This window comes from Cucurbita pepo, chromosome LG06 (assembly GCF_002806865.2).
Source record: "Cucurbita pepo subsp. pepo cultivar mu-cu-16 chromosome LG06, ASM280686v2, whole genome shotgun sequence".
NCBI classification, from domain to species: Eukaryota; Viridiplantae; Streptophyta; class Magnoliopsida; order Cucurbitales; family Cucurbitaceae; genus Cucurbita; species Cucurbita pepo.
This window is the reverse complement of record NC_036643.1, coordinates 4,002,174-4,020,180: the sequence shown is the minus strand read 5'-3', so window position 1 is coordinate 4,020,180 and position 18,007 is coordinate 4,002,174. Positions and strand designations below refer to the sequence as shown.

At 38.3% G+C, this 18,007-nt stretch overlaps 1 protein-coding gene across 1 annotated transcript; it reads right to left on the bottom strand.

The window, feature by feature from the left end:
- Positions 1 to 113: 113 nt before the first annotated feature.
- LOC111797270 (increased DNA methylation 1) lies at positions 114 to 9,587 on the bottom strand. The gene is given in 10 exon segments (XM_023680228.1): positions 114 to 540; positions 543 to 865; positions 947 to 1,151; positions 1,329 to 1,428; positions 2,130 to 2,216; positions 3,582 to 3,823; positions 3,920 to 4,002; positions 5,204 to 5,327; positions 5,484 to 8,439; positions 9,198 to 9,587. Coding segments are annotated over 9 exon segments (4,131 nt in total). The 5' UTR covers positions 8,361 to 8,439; positions 9,198 to 9,587; the 3' UTR covers positions 114 to 450.
- Positions 9,588 to 18,007: the final 8,420 nt, after the last annotated feature.

Here is an 18,007-nt window from a genome sequence, read left to right as displayed (position 1 = left end):
GCACACCGATCAGTGTCTAACTCTGATACCATTTGTAATGGTTCAAACCAACCGCTAGCAGACATTGTCCGTACTAAAAAAAAAAAGAAGAAAAATTCAATCAAGCAAGCATATGCAAAGAAAACAGTTTTGTTTATATAGGATGATCAGATTTGATCTGTTAATGATGATGCTGTTTTCAAGCTACAAAAAGATATGCTTCATCATACATACATACATACATACATACATAACCTATACATACATACATACATACATACATACATACATACATACATACATACATACATACATACATACATAACCTGATGATCCTATCCTACATTCAAAAAAAACCAAACTTGGTCATTCATTCCCTATCTTAGAAAATTCATGTTCACTGGACAGCTTTCAAAAATGGTCCTGCAAACTCCTTTCCTCTTTTAACTCCAACTCCTCTAAACCTTGTTTTTAACTAAAAGTTAGAACACCAGCTTCTACAAATCCCGCCCTACCGACTGCACGAACCCCATCCCAGCTCTTTCCTTCTGTAAGCTGAACGTGTCACGTTCCGTGCCAACGACTTCTACTTCTAACGACTCGTTCCCCTCGTGGATGCGTGTTTCACTTGCAGCACCAACTTCGTCAGTGCAACACTTTCCTCCATCATGTTCTTGTTCTTGTTGTACAGACTGAATAGATTTCTGTCCTGAACAAGTATCCATTCCATTTGTTGTTGTCGATGGACTCATCGGAGCTGGATTCCCTTCGCGATCGTCCATCGTCTTTTCACCATCATGTTCTTGCAATTCTTCAAACGTTAAACGTTTCATTTCCGTTCTAGAACATGCTTTTTCAGAATCACATTCTTGTTTCGAACGAATTCCTGGTTTAGTTGATTTGTTCGAGTTCGAGTTAAATTAATATAGCAGATGAGAGTCTAGTATAGGGAACAAATGACACTTGCCTTGTGTTGTCTCTGTATTTTGGCCACTTACATATAAGGCCTTTTTTAGTAGTAATGTTCCAGGGAACACCATCAAATTGAACCTGTGAAGACTTTGTTTCTCATCATCTTCCACAGGTATGAACCCAAAACCTTCAGTCCATGTCTCTACTAGACTAGGAATTGCAGCTATCACAAGCTTTTTCACCTTAAAAGACAATAGCATCTGGAACGCCCACGAAAACGACGACGTAAGGAGACTTCGACAGAAAAAGCTACATTTATTACCATATAGCAAACTAAAAAATCGAAGTGTTACGACCAGCATGAATATGAACTTTCAAACAACTAAGTGACCAGAGAAGACCCGAAAAGCATCGCAATAGCGGACCAGGAAAAATACCTCTTCTATAGCATTCAGTAGGCGCCTACACATTCCCTGGCGACGATATTTACTACACGTTGCAATCAGGGGCATCTCAGCCAGTTCTGATCCATGTACCCTGCAACGAGAAAGTCCGAATAAAAGTGGAGAATATGTACGTGTATAATTGTAATAGATCACAAACAGTTAGAACCGTCTAATCCAATACCGAAAATACTCTTTGAGAAAGCAATAAAAAGTACAAGCTCAAAAGTTACTAGTTACTACTAAGCCAACAAGAATCACACAACAAAATCGACACCATTGTCTTTTTCTTAATATCCCCGAATGTTCGGAAAGCTTGAAAAGCTTGAGCACACCTCAAATATTCTCAAAGGGCTGTTCGTAGTTCCTACTAGTATCTATTAGTAAGCTATTCAAGGCAGACAATCCATTCGAGCTAGTTATAGCCCATCTAATATGCCAACAATCGTAGGCTAATGGTACAAGTAATAACATCTTCAAGCCCGTATAAGCTAAGGCAAGGAACGGATTAGATGGTTGCTCTCTTCCCTTTATCAGTCAGATATATGGGAAGAAAGGTCTCTAAAGTCTCTCGGCTTTCCAAGTCTTTTTGGTTTTTCTCCCCCGTTTCTAAGATGTAGTAAGAACAAAATAACTCTAAGAGATCGTAGTCTTTTATAATCTTAGGTAGGTGACCACCATGACTTGAAATCATTCTCACAAAACCGTTCATTATTGACATCGACGCTTGCTTATTGACCATTAGACTAATGCATGGTGGTTAATATTGGTATAAAAAGGAATAATTTAGGGTACCTGATAGAAGCTACACATAGCAGCACATCATCTTTCTCTAGTATTACGGTGTAAAATCCATGAAAGTCGAGACGAGGAAAACTAGACCTGCATATCACATCAGACAACAGAACGAATTTGAGTATAGATATTTCTGTGAATGATTTAGCAGATGATGAAGCAGAAAACTGCCAGCCAAAACAGGTACTTGGTCAGGCAATAGCAACTTAAAAGTATTGACTTATAAAAACATTCATTGTCTTAAACACTTGCCACAAAATTTAACAAATGAAATAATAAAGAAAGAAAGGGTACTCAAGGCTTCGCCCACTTTCTGGCCAAGAGTGCACCCGTGAAAGGTTTATTAGGTTGAGCTCGCCATTGAGGGTTGGCCTTACAGGAGATCGAGCAGCCTTTATTTCCCTGCCTGGTATGCTTTACCACTTATATCCGAGAGGCCTCGAAAGCGATTCACTTATGAAAGACTACAGAATGTTCTTGTAAATTATGGCCAATACCATGTATATAAGCAGTAATTTCAAATCTCGAGGTTAAGCGTACTCTACCAACTTTACGTAAGGTAACCACTTAGAGAACGTGGAGCCTTTCTTTCTCGGTCGTCTGTGTTTCTTTCTTTAAGAGAAAATGAAAGAATACACAAGGATCCAAAAAGTCAAGCCTTAAAGGGAGCCCAGTAAAGAAAGGGACTCCAGTTGTGCAAGATCCTAACAAAACAACTAATGAAGGCAACTTTCTCTAAAGCCGATCAATAGTGTTAACTCGTCCCGTGTAAAGCCTATCAGATAAAGAACTTAACCTTTGTTGGAACCTTAATCTTCTACGGAGCATAAAGACAAAACTCCTAACAGGAGAAGGGACCATCAGACAACGAAAGAATGAACTGCAGAGAAGCCCCATAAGGGTTAAGGCACATGCTTGGAGGCCAAAATGGCCACTTTGGGTCACCTTGGGTCACTTTGGGTCAATTAGTTCTTCCTTACTGTTTCTCTCTTTTCAAAATCCCTACAAAATTCCTTGGACCCATAGATTGTATTTGTGAGATCCCACATCGGTTAGGGAGGAGGACGAAGCATTCTTTATAAGGGTGTGGAAACCTCTCCCTAGCAGACGCATTTTAGAAATTCTTGAGGGGAGGTCCAGAAGAAAAAGCCCAAAGAGGACAAAATTTGCTAGCGGTGGGCTTGGGATGTTACAGTATTAGAACTCCATTTGGAACGGTGCTTGAGTTGTTAAAGGTGGGCCTTGTTGGTTTCCTATAGTTTCAGGCCGTCTTTGAGTAGAATCTTTGAAAGAGGGGAATAACGCGCCTCCTTCCGTGGCGTTGGGAGGTTTACTTACAATGAAAATGTTCTTTGTACAAAGGTAACCATAAATAAAAATGGTATTTCCCACAGTACTCCATTCAATATAAAAAGTAAGTTTCTTATCAAGAAAGAAAAAGAAGGTACTAACTTCCAGCTGTACACCAGATGTGGTATCATATCTATTCCTGTTCTTGGATCTACCATGGATAAAAAGCATTCCTCCATGATGGTAAGAGCCACTACTAATCTGGAATTGCACTCTGCCATCATAGCTAAGCGTGAGGTAGACAGAATTTTCTGTTCATTATGAATGCATCTAAGAAGCATCCATGAAAACCCGTTTGCACACTCATTAATCAATCCAAGTCGTGACTGAAGACCAGCATAAATCTGCACACATCAGTGAACGACATTATGTAAATACCGACAATAGATGGTCACAACCAGGAAAAACTACGTAAATAAAGAAGAGTAATGCAAAAATACCGTCTGGCAACTCGCACTACAGAACCAAATATGAGATCCTACTCCCGGATCGATGTCTTTTTGTTTCAGGCATTGCCCATGATCTGTTTAAACAATTATTTGTTAGAAGGATGAGATACCCCATGTTCAGGAGTTCCCTCATAAGAAGAACTCAAAGCTCAAACAGCCAACGATCGATACGAAGATTATCATTGATGAGTCAATAGTGTTTCCACTACAAGGTAATTAAATGAAGTGTTTAGCCTATAAGAAAGATAGGATTTCACTGCTCTAAAAAATAACCTTAATAAAGTTTATATGAAAAAAAGGAACATAGGGACCCCTATACAAAATAAATGAACTACAGGGTGAATTCATGCAGCAAAATAAATGATTAACTACAGATATGAGGATTTTGAAGACAGGGCTCTATAATGGAATGTCTATGATTCTTCTGCCAAGTTATGGTCTTAGGAGCAGACGCAACGAGAAGTTCTCAAAGCATCTGTTCACCACTTGCATGCACCCTGCTAGACGTTGTTAGGAACAAGAGACCTCCACAATGATATGATATGGTCAACTTTGAGCATAGCCTCTCTTGGGTTTGCTTTTGATTTCTTCAAACGCCTCATACTAATGGAGATAGTGCTCCTTATATACCCATTATTTTTACCTTACTTAACCAATGTGGGACTTCAACAATCCTCTCCTTGAACAAAGTATCATTGACTCCCCCTTAAATAGTCATCTATCCATCAGGCACTATCCAGTCATCCTTTTCTCGGGAGCACATTGCTAGTTCAATAGAGTTCTACCACGGATCTTAGCAATGACTACACCTTTGAGGTTCACAACTTCTTTGTTTAACAAATGAGGATTCTATTGACATGGCTAAGGGCATAACCTCTACAATAGTATGATATTGTCCATTTGAAACACTGTGTGCGAGAAACATGACAGTTTTCTGATAGGATAAAGGCCGTAAACTGGTCATCGAATTTCAAGTTCCAAAAAGAGTAATTTATGTAATTATGACCTAACTATGGTACTTGCAGCTCCTCTGCTTTTTGTTTGCCTCCTTTTAGCAGAAGACAATATGTATGCTGCCCTACAATAAACAAATTACGGCTCTAAAAAATTCAACAATCTACCGTCTTAGGAACGTTTTGTCGATTTCTCAAGGAAATCCAGTAACGGATTATCCCTGCAGAAATCGGCATGCAAGATCAAAAAATATAAAGAAAAAAAATTAATCAAATGCAATAAAAATAAACATAAACAATTCTAGGTAGGCGTAGGAATTACACTTTTGCTCGCACTGGGAACATTTTAGTGCATCAGAAGAACTTGAAGTCTCCTCATAATTCACCAGACCACCACATGTCCGGCAAGTACAGTTTAAACAATACCAGTTGCCTTCAGGGAGTTCCTAAAGTTCAAGAGTTGTAGACTTTTTATTGATTATAGAAACTATAGAAAACTGAAAATTAACCGATAACAAAAACCAGCAATCTCGAACTCGGTCGCTTAAGAAGAAAAAAGCTACAATGAGATTCTTACACGTTGAAGGAATGTAGAGACAAACCTGAATTGACAAACAAGAATGATGGAATGTAGAGGGGCAATTATCACAGCATATTAGCTCTCCACCATCGCCACAAATCCCACATGAGTCATCATTTCGATCATCTTCATCGACTCGAACTGTTCGGGTCTTACTTGTCCTTGTCTTATACTCAGTTGACCAGGCCTGAAGCTGGCACAACATGAAAGGCCTCCCAGAGTCCAAGAAAAGATTCAAACACGGGCGATTAAATTTGAAACCAGCGTGATGTTTAAATTCAGATATTGTGAGTAGCTCACTGCAGCAATTGCAGACGATGCCGTCTCCGGTGATTCTACCATATTTAACCACACTGTCATCCTTGGGGCTTTGGTATTGGATTATATCATTTGAGGATATAACCCCAGCATCTAGCAACCATGACAATACTGTTCTAGCCCCGATCGCATACCACTTGCCATCTTTATAATTCTTTTCCCCATTACCCAAGCTTCTTAGGAGTAACTTACAGCTCCTCTTTTGACTTTTGCAGTTCATTTTTGCTCTAGATTTTAAGTATTTTCTTATATGGGAAAATCCGATAGCGCTTGAGTTGACATCTTTGTTTCTAATTATGGCCGAAACTAATAGGTCGTCATCTTCAATTTGACATTCATTCAATTTCTTCTTTCTGGTTTTTGAACCTCTAAGACTGTCAAATTTCTTTTTGAACTTTGAACCTTTCCTCTCAGAATGGCATGAAATAGGACTGAGAAACGAGCTCTTCTCATGACTGTCCACGTTTTTAGTATCAGCTATATGGGACTTCTGGTCTTCTATCATGTCCAACTGAGAGCAATCAGTTTTCTTTCCTGGAGTCGCACTCACAATATCGATCTGCAGTGGCAAGGTAGGGTTAATTTCAGATATCTTTTTACACTTTCGACGCCCTTTCTTCTTCGAAGTAGAATGTATGGCAGAAACTTTATTCTCGGTTTTGAACTTTGAAGCTGAAAAGTGCAGCCCACCTTCCTCATTTTGTGTCGACTTCTCTACAACGCCTGAGGCACAAGAATGAGATAGGTCATCACTTGTATAGTTCGAATAGTCATTCAGAGATTCTTCCAAACTATTTTCCGCCTTATCATCGAGTGGGACTTCGACTTTTTTTTCTTCTCCTAGGGAACATGTTAGTACATGTTTCACCAATTCATTAGGCTTTTCAACTTGATTTTCAGAGCTGTGTTCATCCAAACAATGCAAAGTACTATCCTCATCAGGAGATGTAGTGCCAGAAATTCTGACAACGTTGTCTGAATTTCCCGATGGAACAGGACAGTCCGCCAGACATCTAGGTTTGCAAGTTATATCCTCACTGTCTATCTTGCATCCAGGTTCATTGCAATGACTGCCCGTGCAATTCGGACCATTCACCAACCTAGGGACATAATTAGACACCCTTGTCGAAAGCTTCATTGTTGCATCTTCTGTATGCGCATAGTAATTGGAGAAAATTGTATCACAGGCTTGTTCATCAAAAGCACAATTGCCTCCATCGAGATCTTTTAACACGGCCTCTGTCAATGCACTCTTGGCAGATGGTGATTGTTCACGTAGCGGTGATGCATTTTTGTCAGCAGATAGACTACAAATACTACTATCTTCATTTGTTAATGTCACAAAAGTATCGGTCTTATTGTTCCCATTAACCCCAATACTACAAGAAGCTCTAACTAAATCTCCCTTCCTAAGTGTACCGATCTTTCGGTAAATGAACACAACTACCACATAGGGATCGAGAATAACCCAGCAATGAGCCAATGAAGTTGTACCTCCTAATTGATTCATTTCCTTCCCGACCTGTAACAACGTGTCAGAAAGATCAAACAAGAATTGATGAATGCCAGTCCATTCCTTGCTGCCAACTTCCTTCACGAAACTACATCTATCAGCAAAGAGGAGTTCACCACAAACCCTCCAAGCCTTGGAAAATTCACGAATCGTCCTTCCCTGGGGTGATCTATAAACTGTTTCCATATAACGCCTGCAAGGTCTTTTGACCCTTTCGATAGACCATCCAGCTGCAATAAATAGGTGAACGACATGATAGTGGAGAAGAGGACGGGGATCTCTTTTCAAATCTGTCATCAACGAAGTGTCCAGTTCTGGACATTGAAGTTTCATTTGTCCTACCACCAGTTGTAGTGGAGATCCGAACTGCTCGTTGAGTGTATCAGAAGGACTTGCAACCAACAGCCTGGTCATGGAGCTCTCTTGGGAAACAGGCGAAGCACTAACTTTATCCACCATACTCGGTTCATCATTACCTTCTAAATTTAACGATGTTCGTTTGGAGGCATCAGGTTCACCCCGGGTACTGTCTCTTTCTACAAAGTGCTTTAGCCGATAGCAACTTGAAATAATACCCCGTCTAGACGATTCTACAATGTGAAACGTAAATGATTCAGAATCACAAACCTCAGCTGGACAGCAACCAGTGGAAACAGGTTCTCCTCTAATATCTGATGATTTCATAACCATAACTAGATCAGGTACAGAATCAGAACGTTCATCAGTTGAACGTTTCATTCGTTTGGCACATGCATTCTCATCATTGCCTTCCACTGGAGTCCATTTGCATGGAAAACTATTAGCAGCAGAACCGGTCCTAACATTCTCAGTAGCATTGTAACATTCATCAAGCTTTACATTCCTCGAGTATAAATGACTGGACACCGTAGAGAGTTCACTACTTGAACATAAAGATGCATCATTAATCTTACAAAGCCCATTTTCATAACCAAATGCCTCGCGAGGACACCTCTCATTGGAACGACTAGCGCTGTTCCCAAAGAAAATTTCCTTAAAGATAATGTCTTCGTTCGGCGATCCCTCAAAGCCATCATCCTGGAAATCCATAAGGCTGGATCAGAAGCCTTCTTAAGCTACCAACCCTCACTTATCCACTTTATGTAAACACTACTTCAAAAGACACGACCTGTAACATAAGAAATCAAACCTTACTTACGAGCATTTAGATAAACAAGAATTGTTACTTAAATCAGCTCCAAAAGAAAGAATGCAAGTCACATAACATCAAACATTGAATGTGGATCCTGTTAGACGAACACGACTCTCCACAATAGTATGATATTGTCCACTTTGAGCATAAGCTCTCATGGTTTTGCTTTGGGCTTCTCCAAAAAGCCTCACACCAATGGAGATAGTATTCTTTGTTTATAAACCCATGATCTACTCTGTTTATAAACCCATGATCATTTCCCAAATTAGCCGACGTGGGACTTTCATCATCCAACAGATACAAGATAGTGAAAGCAATTGGAATGATATCAGTTTCTGTGTATAGGCCTACGTTCTTCGACACTCGGCGTTTCAAATGGAATAGAATATAGAACGAAACGAACATGCATGAGCTACCCATTTCCAACAGGTACTAATGTCAAATTCTCTATTCTAAATCAAAGCAATTAACTCATAAATCATTCAACTACATTAACAGATTCCAGAAATCCGACAAACGAGAAGAACAGAACAAAAAAATTTTTAAAAAAAAACCCGTCCATACCCATTTGCAGAAATCTCATACGGCCAATTGTCAAGAACCGCATGAATCTCATCTCTCCCCACATTCATCCATTTCTAGCTAAATCGAAAATGCATACAGCATCAACATGCAAATGGAATCAAGAATCGAATTAGGGTTAAGAGATTTCAAAATGGAAATGGGTATGGCACCGATTTGAGGGAAGTCGAAGGGAGAATCGGAGCAGCGATTTCCCTGCGCATCATCATCATCATCATCATCTGAAGTATAGCTTCTTCAGGGTTGGTCACCGAGCCATGAAAGCAAGAAAGGTTTGAGAAAGGGAACAGTTCCCCCAAGTACAACAAATGGCAAATCCCAAATCCCTTCTCTCTCACCAAGACCGTTTCTCCTCGCCCCTTTTTCTCTCTCTTCCGCCACTCGGGTTTTCCCCCATTTTTGGGGATTATTTTATAAACCCCAAAGCTTTTGATTTCATTTTCATTCGCACTGAAACTCATTGGATTGAAATGGAGGGAGAATCCATTATCAAAACCCACCTCTTTATATTGTGAAATTGTAATGATTTTGGGTTTGATCGAATGATTTTTGGGTTTCCTTTTTGGGTTTTTGATTATGATTATTATATCCAATCGGGAGTTCATCCAAATTATTGGAGATAATTGGATTCAATTATTTCATTTCCACCAAAATGCTTGACTTTCAAGGTTGAATGTTACTTCTTCAAAATTGTCTCTAATTATTGGAAAAGGAAGACAAAAAAAGCTGATTCTTTTCCAGAGATAGTAAAAGTTCTTCGTTATTGATGTTAAAATAATATCTCAAATTTTGATGCCTTTATACATCACTTAAATACATCACTTAAAGTATGATTGATGTGATCCATATATACTATTGGCATGAGTATCATAACCGTTGAACTGTAATCATGTTATATTTTGAATCAGTTTAAATCGTAACATTATGAGTAATAAATTGATAATATTTTTAGCCGTTAAATATTCAAATATTCACCCACGTGTTGGAAACATTTGTACCTGTTTTTTAATCATTGGATGCTTATCAAAGCAACTAAGGACAAAACTACATAAATTTGTTAATCGACGGTCAATTTAAGAATAATTCGGACAAATAAGATATTTATTATCATTTAAGTCAACTATGGTAATTTACTTCCTATACTTAATTCAAAATAATGAATTTTTTTTTTGACAAGTCAAATATTTCAACCCTAATTATTTAAATTTTAATATTCTAAAAATATATATATTGAGAATTGCACTTAGTACATGTGGACGGACTACCATTAATAAATTGGAATTTTTTTCGATGTCGAAAAAAATTTCATTTTCTTTATAATTTATTTAATTATGCAAATGATTATAAATGAATAATTTTTACTGACATGTGTGGTGGTTTTAGCAAATATTTTTATGGTATCATAGCGAGATATTGGGTGGTGTGACCTGACAGTAAGAATGTTGGACTCCCATGAGGGTCGATTGTGAGATCTCACAGCGGTTAGAGATGGAAACGAAATATTTATAAGTGTGTGGAAACCTCGGCTGACGATAATACGTAACGGGCCAAAACGGATAATATCTGCTAGTAGTGAGCTTGGACTGTTGCAAATGGTATCATAGCCAGACACGAGGCAGCCTATGTAAGGCCAGACACGAGGCAGCCTATGTAAGGACCTAGGCCCACCACTAGCAAATATTGTTTTATTTGAGATTTCCTATCATAGCCAGACACGAGTTTGGGCTGTTGCAAATGGTATCATAGCCAGACACGAGGCGGCCTATGTAAGGACCTAGGCCCACCACTAGCAAATATTGTTTTATTTGAGATTTCCTTTTCTGGAGCTAAAGGCCTATGTAAGGACCTAGGCCCACCACTAGCAAATATTGTTTTATTTGAGATTTCCCAAGGCCTATGTAAGGACCTAGGCCCACCACTAGCAATTTCCCAAGGCCTATGTAAGGACCTAGGCCCACCACCAGCAAATATTGTTTTATTTGAGATTTCCCACCACTAGCAAATATTGTTTTATTTGAGATTTCCCACCACTAGCAAATATTGTTTTATTTGAGATTTTCTGGTTGAGATTTCCTGCAAAGATTTTCTGGTTGAGATTTCCTGCAAATATTGTTTTATTTTATTTGAGATTTCCTGCAAATATTGTTTTATTTGAGATTTCCTGCAAATATTGTTTTATTTGAGATTTCCTGCAAATATTGTTTTATTTGAGATTTCCGGTTGAGATTTCCTCAACCACTAGCAAATATTGTTTTATTTGAGATTTCCTGGTTGAGATTTCCTGCAAATATTGTTTTATTTTATTTGAGATTTCCTGCAAATATTGTTTTATTTGAGATTTCCTGCAAATATTGTTTTATTTGAGATTTCCTGCAAATATTGTTTTATTTGAGATTTCCGGTTGAGATTTCCTCAACCACTAGCAAATATTGTTTTATTTGAGATTTCCTGGTTGAGATTTCCTGCAAATATTGTTTTATTTTATTTGAGATTTCCTGCAAATATTGTTTTATTTGAGATTTCCTGCAAATATTGTTTTATTTGAGATTTCCTGCAAATATTGTTTTATTTGAGATTTCCGGTTGAGATTTCCTCAACCACTAGCAAATATTGTTTTATTTGAGATTTCCGGTTGAGATTTCCTTTTCTGGAGCTAAAAGTTTTCCTTTTCTGGAGCTAAAGGTTTTCATACCCTTATAAAGAGTGTTTTGTCTTTGGGCTTTCCCTTTCGAGATTTCCCTCAAAACTTTAAAAAGCATTTGCTAGCAGAATGTTTCCACACCCTTATAAATGGTTTTTTTTTCTCCTCCCCAACCAATGTGGGACATCACTATCCACCCCCTTTCCAGGCCCAGCATCCTCGCTGGCACACCGCCTCGTGTTTACCTCCTTCAGGGAAGGGCGAGAAGGCTGGCACATCGTCCAATGTCTAGCTCTGATACCATTTGTAACGACCCAGGCCCTCCGCTAGCAAATATTGTCCTATTTGGGCTTTCCCCTTCAGGCTTTCTCTCAAGACTTTAAAACGATTCTGCTAGTGAAAAGTTTCCACACTTTATCAAGAGTGTTTTATTCTCCTCCCCAACCAATGTGAGACATCAGAGCCTGCCACTGAAAACACAAATTGTGAGATCCCACATTGGTTGGAGAGAAGAACAAATCAGTAGACGTTTTTCAAAATTGTAAAGTTGGCTACGATACGTACGGAGCCTTACAGAGAAAAGGATCGGCGTCGGGGTTTAGCTCGTGGGCTGTGGTGATGTCAGAATTGAGTTTTTCTACTTTCACTTGTTGAGGATATCGGGGAGACCCTTGACCTGGGCGGGCTCCCGCGCCCTTCTTTCTTTGTTTAGTTTGTTTATCTCGGGCCCTCTCGAGTCAGGTTCGCTGTTTGCTGNCCGCGAGAAAGAAAACCAAGTGGGCTGTGGTGATGTCAGAATTGAGTTTTTCTACTTTCACTTGTTGAGGATATCGGGGAGACCCTTGACCTGGGCGGGCTCCCGCGCCCTTCTTTCTTTGTTTAGTTTGTTTATCTCGGGCCCTCTCGAGTCAGGTTCGCTGTTTGCTGGGCGCTTTTCTTGCTTTTTATGAAGTCGCCCTTTTTCTTTCCTTTCCTTCGTTTGTGCATCTTTCTTTCTCCCATGCTTTCCGTTGGTCAACAACCAACCACAGCTCTCTATAGTTCTTCACTACTCGTCCAGGAAGGAGTCTCTTTCTGTCTGGCTGGAGGGAATAATAATCATTTTTTCTCAATCAAGAATGCCTCAACGGGATAAATTGACTTATTTCACACAATTCTTATGGTCATGCGGGTTCACTCAGAAGAGAAGGAGCCGTGGGCCGAAGCCTTGAACGGCACGAACGTCATCCTCGCACCCTCTATTGGATATTGGGCCCAAGACCTATTGGGCCTGCTGCAACTAATTCAAGTCCGGCCCAATTTGTAAAGTTTGTTGGGCTAACGGTTTGAATGTCTTTACTAATTTAATATTAATATTTTATTGTTATGAATTTATATTAATTTGATAGAACTAAACTTATTTTAAAAGGAGATAATTATATGGTTAATAATATTTATTTTAGAATATTATATTTATAAATTATTACAATAGAAAAAAATGAAAATAAATTATATAATTTTATTTATTTATATTTATATTTAAAAAATGAACAATTATTAAAAAAAAATCCAATCCCATTAATCATTCATTTGCATAAGTTAAAAAAAAAACAATAATGTATTGAAAAATATTAGTCCACAAGCAAATGAAAGCCTCTCACTTTCATTACATTATAACCATACATAGTGATGAGACAAAACTTAGAGTAATTCTCCATCTCTCTATTTCTTCTATTCATTTGCACGTTTTCGACACAAATTCCTCGACCACAAATGTTTTCAAAAAAGTCGTCGTGTTGTGGGGCTCCCTCGTCTTCTCTCGTCAATTGGGCTTGGGCCTACAACAATTGGGTCGAGAATGATATAGGCTCGAATAAAGCCCACGGTCATTAGTTGCTTGTATTGGATAAAATTTCATTCTAATTCCTTAGCTATTGGAATTATGACTCCCGCTCCGTAAACTACGCTCGCTGCCTCCCGGTTGAACCTGCTGTATAGCCTGAGGCTCTTTGAAGTTGTCGCGGTTGCGTACGATCTAGGTTGTTTCCCTCTCGACTTTGGATCTTAGCACCCCAAAAGTCTTGTCTGTACAAATGATCTAGACCTGTATTTGGAGTTTCCCTAGGGTTGGTAAGGCGAAATGGGGCCACCCTAGCCCATTAATATCAACGTGGTCTCGAGGAGGTTTGGAGCCCTCCGTGCGAATTTCATGTGGGATATCCACCAAAGAAAGGATACCAAGAATGGTCGTGGATCAATACAGGATTGAGGAGAAGGGATTGAACGTCGAATGAAGCTTGGGTTGACGGGGCGCTATCAAGGTAGAGACATCATCTGTTCATGGTAAACTTTATAATGATATGATACGAGGATGCCACAACCAAGTACTACGGCAGTATCAGAACTCTTCTATACTACCTACCTTAATTGCTTGCCGTAAAAGAAGAATTTAAGAACGAAAGGAATACGTACTAGGGTTGGGATGAACTTTTAGAATCCCGATCAACCCAGATCATCTAGCCAAACTACAAAAACTGGGTTGGGCTGAATTTTTGAAAAAACATAAAATTTGAATTGGTTTGCCGGTTGACATTTTTTTTGTTGGGTCAACCCGAAAATAGGGTTGCAACCCAATCCAACCCTACCCTGTTTTTAAGATTATTACGAAGATTACGAATATTTGACATTTGTCACTGATGTTAGTGATGAGTTATGACTTTATGTGATTTAAGTATTAATGTAACATGTACGGTGGATAAATATGATTTTTTTTAAATAATTAAAAAAAAAAAAAAAGAATAACCCGACAATCCAACCCGAAAAATAGAAGGGTGAGTAGGGTTGGAGTGTGAACTTTGTTTGCGTTGCTCGAGTCACCAATCCAACCAACTCGGGTTAGTCTAAAAGATTTATATAATCGAACCGTGTATACACCCACGACTAACTTTCTCTCCTTTCTATGAACGATATCCACACGTCGCATCTTTTCTTACCCATGATATCATAAAACATGATTTGAGTACAAATGTCAACCAATGGTTATGATGTTCTCAAACGAACAACACAATGAACCATAAAAAGGAAGTTTCAAATGGATTCATTTTGGGTGTCTCAAGAAAACAATAATAACAGGAAATTAAAGCAAATTGTAATTATGCAACTTTGAGGCCAACCCTTTTGGGTAAATGTGTTGTAGCTAAATAAATAAGCTTATTGGATATCAATTTATCAATTGTAGCTGAAATCAGACAAAATCATTAATGCTATGTTCATTAGTCCAACATAGTTGTCGGGTGGCTCTAATGCCCTTGAGTTTCATAATTAATTAACGTCCTAGCTAACAAGGCATTACAGTATGGTCAAGTCGACTTCAAAATTTAGGACGGGAAGTGATAAGGAATCATTGCAAAGGAAGTACGATTCAGATTATCTTATTGATCGAATATCTCAAGGTGAAACATTTATTTGAGATTCGAATCACTCCACAAGCAAGATCGATCATGTCTAGCTTAAATGATTCTTAAACTACATAGAATTGTAAAGAAAAGCACAAATGCTCGTTTTACTATATTTTTTAGGTCTTCTTGCATGTAAAGACAACATACATGGTTTTATATAGCTTCAAAATGGAAATTCTTAACTTTACCCGAGACATTTCAAAAGTTGTAACTTTTATATTTTATGATCATAGTTAGTCACTATGTAGATGTAATCTTAAAGTAAATACAGGTAAAATCCTTAAACAATAATAACAACAATAACGATAAGAGAGAAAGAAATGGTCGTTAACTGAACTATGAAAAACGTCAAATAACTAGAAACTTATTGTAACATACTACTAGCAGATATTGTCCTCTTTGGGCTTTTCCCTTTCAGGCTTTCGTTCTCTTCCCCAACCAATGTGGGATTTGTGGGATCTCGCAATCCATCTCCCTTCGGAGTCTAGTGTTCTCGCTGATACTCGTTTCTTTCTCCAATCGATGTGGGACCACCACCAAACCCACCCCCTTCGGGGCTCAACGTCCTTGCTAGCACACCACCTCGTGTCTACCCCCGTTCGGGGCCCAACGTCTTAGCTGGCACAGCGCCTCGTGTCTACCCCTATTCGGGGCCCAACGTCCTAGTTGGCACAGCGCCTCGTGTCCACCCCTTTCGGGGCTCAGCCTTCTCGCTGGCACATCGCTCGTGTCTGATACCATTTGTAACGGCCCAAGCCCTCTTTGGGCTTTCCTTTTTGGGCTACCCCTCAATGCTTTAAAACGCGTCCCTTAAGGAAAAGTTTCCACACCGGTGTTTCGTTTTCCTCTCTAACCAAGGGATCGTGGGATCTCACACTTAATAAACTCCGTGCTTAAATATATATCAGAAGATTTTATTAATTATTAGTATGAATAATAATAATGAAAAATGGGAAAAATAGGTAATTAATAAATGCGAAAGAAAATGTCCCCAAAACAGGCAACCCTCGTGTAGGGCATGAAAGCACCTTCTCCCCCGACATATGTCCGCCGCAATTAATCCCTTTTGCCTTCCCACAAATTATTATTATTATTATTTTTTAAATAAAAAATATATTATTGAAAATTTAATAATATTTTTTATATATTGATTATGGACGGCGAATGATCTCAACATACACGGGGTGTGGGCATGCGGGCGAGCCGACATAGTGATGTGAGCAGAGGTAGTTTCTGGACGACACGTCGGTTCAAATTAATTCAAATAAATAACACAATAATTATAATTTAAAATCTTTAGATTTACGTTAACTTAAGACATATATTTTTTCATAATTTAATTAATTTTAAATTTATGGGAAGTGTTTGAATAATATTAGAAATTGGTTATTATTATAATTTAAAAAATAAATTTATTAATTTGATGAAAAAAAACAAAGACATGATGGCGCTGAGTTGGGCAGAGCATTGAGTGTGGCAAACGGCATTATCAGGCTGCTTCCCTTTGGTCGCTTCATTGCTTCTCAAAAATATATATTTTTTAAAAATAAATTATGAAAATTGACGCCATAATTATATAAATTTATAATTTTTTTTTCTCGTGGGACCAATTCTCGACAATTTTTTCATGTTCTAAAACACTGGAACTGTACATTTGTGAGATTTCACGTTGGTTGAAGAGGGGAGCAAAATGTTCTATAGAGGTATAAGGGTGTGGAAACTTTTGACACACGTTTTAAAATTCTTGAGAGGAAGTCTGAGAGGTAAAACCCAAAAAAGATAATATCTGCTGGGTGTGGGCTTGGACTGTTTCAAATGGTATGAGAGTTTGACACTGAGCAATGTGCTGGTGAGGATATTGGGCCCTAAAGGGAGTTGATTTGTGAGATCCTGCATTAATTGGAGAGGGAAACAAGTATCAGTGAGGATGCTAGGCCTCGGAGTGTGGTGGATGGTGATATTCCACATCAATTGGAGATGGGAACAAATGTCAGCAAGACGCTGAGCCCTAGACAGGGGTGGATTGTGAGATCCCACATCAGTGGAAACCTCTCTCTAACAAATGTGTTTTAAAAACTTTGAGGGAAAACACGCTGGGCTCTAGATGGGGTAGATTATGAGATCCCACATCAGTTGAAACTTCTCTCTAATAGATGTGTTTCAGAAACTTTGAGGGAAAACACGCTCGGCTCCAGATGGGGTGGCTTATGAGATCCACATCAGTGGAAACCTCTCCCTAGCAGACATGTTTTAAAAACTTTGACAGAAAACCCATTGGGCTCCGGGAGTGAATTATGAGATTCCACATCAGTAGAAACCTCTCCCTAGTAGACACGTTTTAAAAACTTTGAGGGAAAGCCCACTGGGCTTCACACGAAGGTGGATTATAAGATCCCACATCAGTGGAAACCTCTTCCTAACAAACCCGTTTTAAAGACTTTGAGGAAAAACCTAAAAGAAAAGGCCCAAAGAAGATCGTATCGGGACGGGTAATGTAAATAAATATTAAAGAATTATTTGAAATATTAGGCATGAAAATATGGAAACTTGAAAGGGAAGACACATTTTTTTTGTCATCATCTCATTAATTGTAATAATGCTTGCTAACCAAGCTAACCCAAACAATTACATTTTTTTTTCTTTTTTCTTTAAATAAAAATATGCCTATATTATTATAATATTATTTTTAATTTTATTATTAATTTGTCCATCCCATCATAAAGAAAACCAAATATAGAAATCCTAAGGGCCACAGATTTTCCTTTTTAATTAAGATGGGATATCATTTTCTTTTCTTTTTTTCAATAATAATAATAATAATAATAATTTAATATTTATGCCAACGGAAATATGATAATAAGACAAAAAAAAAAAAAAAAAAAAA